The following is a 4,287-nucleotide window of genomic DNA, read 5'->3' as shown; positions in this document are numbered from 1 at the left end:
GGACCCCATTGGTGCTTTTACAGTAATATGGAACTCAACTCCTCCGAACTTTCTATTTGCAAGCAGACATTCCTCCAGAGCAATTTGTGAAAAAGACACTAGGTAGAAAGCCAATTCTTCCCGAGAATATCGAAAAAGAGCTGCTGGAATATATATTGTTGATGGAGGTCATATTTTTCTATTATAAAAGCATTTTTGCGATAAAATACATTGGAGTAAATAATTTGGTAATTATTTAACATTTGTTGTCCTTTCCTATTTGTTTTTGGCTACATTAAAGCATTTTTTTGAAAATATACAGTAAGGTTCCATATTACCACCCGATTTTCCCTAAGCCTACTTTCGGACTTTTTGTACAAAAGCCTTCAAAAACCGTACTTATAATTACACTAGCGAAAAATCCAATTAGGAACATTTAGTTTACTAGTTACCAGTACTTTTCGCACAAAAAATGTGGGTGTAGTTACAATACCTTGTTTACAATTCACTAAAATATAATTGGGGTTCCATAATACCACCTTCTCCTCTATAATTTTTCGTTGTTGATTGTAAAAATTTCTACTCAAAGTTCTCAAATTATGTGATTTAATCAAGTATAAAGATTATTTTATGAATGCCCGTTATCTTTTCTACGTAGATAGTGGATTTTAACTTTTTACCACTGGTAATAATAATATTTATATAATTTAAAGGCTACATATTGTTAATAGGCTGATTTTCTGTCCATAAAACAATACAAATTTACCTGAAATCCAGACCACATTTCGTGAGTAAATACAAAACCATGTCCTTTTTTCTTCTCTTTTGGTTTTATTATGTCTATAAGAGAATGGCTAATGCAATCATCTGCCGTTTGAAATTTTAAAAGATACGTCTCATCTTCTATTAAATATCTTTTCTTATAAATATCTTGATCGGCAGAAAGATCGTAGTTTCTTGAAAACGTTTCTTCGATACTCTTTAATTTTTATTATATATTAGAAAATTAAATATATGAAATAACGACAGCAAATGATAACTTACTAAAATTTTAAAGTCTGAATTGTCTTTTGCAGCTAGACGAAGCAAAATGCTAACATTGTGATATCTGATAGTTCTTTCACAAAGTCTATCTTCTCTTGCAGTATATTCTTCTGTAAGCTTATCTGTAGTTCGAACTAATTTATTTAAACCATCTAATCTTGAATCACTATAGAAAATCATTGTTCTTTCATCGTCTGGTTTCTTCGAGTCGTCCACATTATAAATATGTTCTGTTTCGATAATTAAAGATTATTTTAGAGGTATTAAGATGATAATACAAAATTTTTTGATTATCATCCACAACTGCAGTTATTGTAATTCTTTAGAATTGAGTTTTTGAGTTTTATAAAATTGTAATTAAAAAAGAAAGCAAAATCTTACCTTTTAAACTATCCTTTCTAAATGGTAAAAAGTATTCATGGATTGTCTGTTTTTGACGATCTATAATTTGTTTCTTCATATTATCGTTTCGATTTTTAAAAACTTTTTCAACTTTTATCAGTGATTTGTCTAAAATTATTTACGTATTTTTAATATTTTTAAAGTAAATAATAGATAAAATATATATAATATTTTTACTTACAATCTTTATCAGAATAGTAATCAATTTCACTTATAAGTCCGTCATCAGAATAAAAAGGTGCGAATCTCTGATATTTTAAACAACTATAACATCTTAATTTTGCTCCATTAGGAAATCTTCTATAAAAATCTAAAATTTAAATAGTTTTTAAGAATTATTGTTAAAAATTTTTAAATTTTCCGAAATATGTTAATTACCTTTGCTAGATATATTAAAGGGTTCTGTCCAAGATACGGGCATAACTATTTGGTCCTATTTAAAATTTAACTTTTAATGCTTTTAATAACAATATAGAAAAATCAAAGTAGAAATAATGATTACATTAATTAATGAAGATTTATTATTTTCTGCTGTACTGGTATTTAATTTAATGGGGAAAACTTTCATCCAAAATTTCTCATTTTTCAAATCAAATAACGCATTCTGAAGAATAAATATTGAAGATTTAATACTTGTGATTAAACTACATACTAATGTATAATTTAAAAGTTATTATAACATCAAACAATATACATAAAACTATAGGATAATACAAAATGTTAAACACCTGTTTCTTAGATCTTAAGTTAATCCAAAAATTACTGCTGTTCCAAACAGCTTCGACAAATCTATAATCAGGAGAATTTAAATTTATTCTTTCACCGGTTGATGGTTCGATAAAAAAATCGCAAGTAATTCCATTCTTTCCGGCTTTGACTAAGATCCAAAAATGTACACGCTGATTGAAAAATGGATCTTTAATTTCTTTTTCCTACAGTATAAACAGTACAGAAAAAATTTCATCCAAATGAATAGTCTTGCAAGTTTAATTGATAAAGTTATTAAAATAAAATGATTAAGTAAGCCTTATATTTATAAATTAATAAATTAACAGATTTGTGAAAACGGTTACGAAACTACATATTTGTCTTATGATCAAATATTTTTCTTGTGATCTTTTAAATATGATTTTTATGCATGTTTGTGATTTGTTGAGAAAATTTGTAAGTTAACCAATGTTAATAGCAATTTTTAATGAAGACCGTCTGTTCCGTTTCCTGATGATCATTTTATTTTATTGAAATTATTTTATAACGTCGCAATACTGTACAATATATAAAATGAAAAAGCAATTTCCATAATCAGAAAATAATTTATTTTTTATGTATTTATCTTGTCAGAATAACGTACACTTTCGCGTCAAATTGCTGTCATTATTATGCTTTATCATAAAAATATAAAAATTATGTCAAATTGACGTAAAGGTATTTTGACAAAACGAACTTACTTTTTATTATCGAATTTTTCTTGATCTTGTTGGATTATTCTCTAACTATCAATTACACCTTTCAAGCACGTCACTCAAATAAATTTTTATTTTTAATTAATTTTTAAGATATTTTCGTTACCACCATGTCCTTCGATTTGTTGGCTCTTGTAAGTATGTATGTAATCTTTATTGGCGTAGAAGGCTTTCGCCCGTTACAAGGGCGTTTTATTTTAAAGAAACGCATATTAATTAACGTCTCATATAATAATATTTTAACAATATTAATATTTTCTATTTACTAATCTATAAAATTATATTAATAATTTGTCATAATTATTATTTAATTAGTTGTTTAACGTAATTATATAACATAAATCGTGTTAACATTAGCTCTATCTAATGTCTTATACATTTCCAACTCACTAGTACATTTAGCCAGCGTTGGCTCTTGTAAGTACGATATTATTAATATTCATCCATTTTTTACTTTCTCTTATATTTCTCCATATAGTGCTATGGCCTGTTCTGGTACTGGCTGAATTAGAAAACGAACTGTATGAAATAGGGCCATGGTTACTAGAAGACGAGTAATTTTTAAGAAGAACCAAACAAGATCACTGTTAAAAATGTTTAAATATAACAAGCTAAAGAGTTTTTCCAAATTTATGACGATACAAAACATTAAAAATTATTTTCTTATCACTATATTTTAAAAAATAAAAAAATAACTTTTTACAAAATTAAAAGACAAAGTCGTTCTAAAAATATATATTTCAGACGATTACCATTTTTACAAAGTGTTCTAGAACAAAGTACAGACAGCTGGACCTTCCTTTTTAGGCTACACAACTGCCTATATTTAAAAAGTTCCTTAAAAACACAAAAAAACCAATAAATATTAAGAAAAAATCTTCTTTAAAATTGGAATGGTAAATCTTACGACGTCTTGTTACTTCATCTTTGTCCATTGGGTTTCTGGCTCTTTGGCTCTTTATCTACTGAGGATTAGCGCTGACAAATGTAGATTAGGCCGATATCCCTCTGGTGACGAATTATAGCGATATATTTGGATTTCCGTCAGATGAATAAATTACTTTTTACAAAATTAAAAGACAAAGTCGTTCTAAAAATATATTTCAGACGATTACCATTTTTACAAAGTGTTCTAGAACAAAGTACAGACAGCTGGACCTTCCTTTTTAGGCTACACAACTGCCTATATTTAAAAAGTTCCTTAAAAACACAAAAAAACCAATAAATATTAAGAAAAAATCTTCTTTAAAATTGGAATGGTAAATCTTACGACGTCTTGTTACTTCATCTTTGTCCATTGGGTTTCTGGCTCTTTGGCTCTTTATCTACTGAGGATTAGCGCTGACAAATGTAGATTAGGCCGATATCCCTCTGGTGACGAATTATAGCGATATATTTG

The 4,287-nt window shown here is 27.4% G+C and overlaps 1 protein-coding gene and 1 long non-coding RNA gene across 2 annotated transcripts in view; both read right to left on the bottom strand.

Annotated features, from left to right (window-relative positions):
- LOC111633537 (dynein regulatory complex subunit 7-like) overlaps positions 1 to 4,287 on the bottom strand; it is a 22,759-nt gene that overhangs the window by 1,126 nt on the left and 17,346 nt on the right. The window contains exons 7-13 of the mRNA XM_023378119.1: positions 2,154 to 2,357; positions 1,928 to 2,029; positions 1,804 to 1,858; positions 1,607 to 1,735; positions 1,405 to 1,533; positions 1,024 to 1,253; positions 746 to 958 (exon numbers count right to left, since the gene is read on the bottom strand). Of these exons, the coding sequence (XP_023233887.1) occupies positions 746 to 958; positions 1,024 to 1,253; positions 1,405 to 1,533; positions 1,607 to 1,735; positions 1,804 to 1,858; positions 1,928 to 2,029; positions 2,154 to 2,357 (1,062 nt within the window). The remainder of the gene's footprint in view (positions 1 to 745; positions 959 to 1,023; positions 1,254 to 1,404; positions 1,534 to 1,606; positions 1,736 to 1,803; positions 1,859 to 1,927; positions 2,030 to 2,153; positions 2,358 to 4,287) is intronic.
- LOC111633547 lies at positions 3,667 to 4,281 on the bottom strand. Its single transcript, XR_002758074.1, has 3 exons — positions 4,004 to 4,281; positions 3,796 to 3,896; positions 3,667 to 3,725 (listed from the first exon to the last, which is right to left on the bottom strand). It is a non-coding gene; the product is annotated as an uncharacterized LOC111633547 (long non-coding RNA).

This window comes from Centruroides sculpturatus, unplaced genomic scaffold (genome assembly GCF_000671375.1).
Source record: "Centruroides sculpturatus isolate CEXI.00-Female unplaced genomic scaffold, Cexi_2.0 scaffold780, whole genome shotgun sequence".
NCBI classification, from domain to species: Eukaryota; Metazoa; Arthropoda; class Arachnida; order Scorpiones; family Buthidae; genus Centruroides; species Centruroides sculpturatus.
The sequence above is the reverse complement of the archived record's forward strand: the minus strand, read 5'-3'. Positions and strand labels throughout refer to the sequence as shown.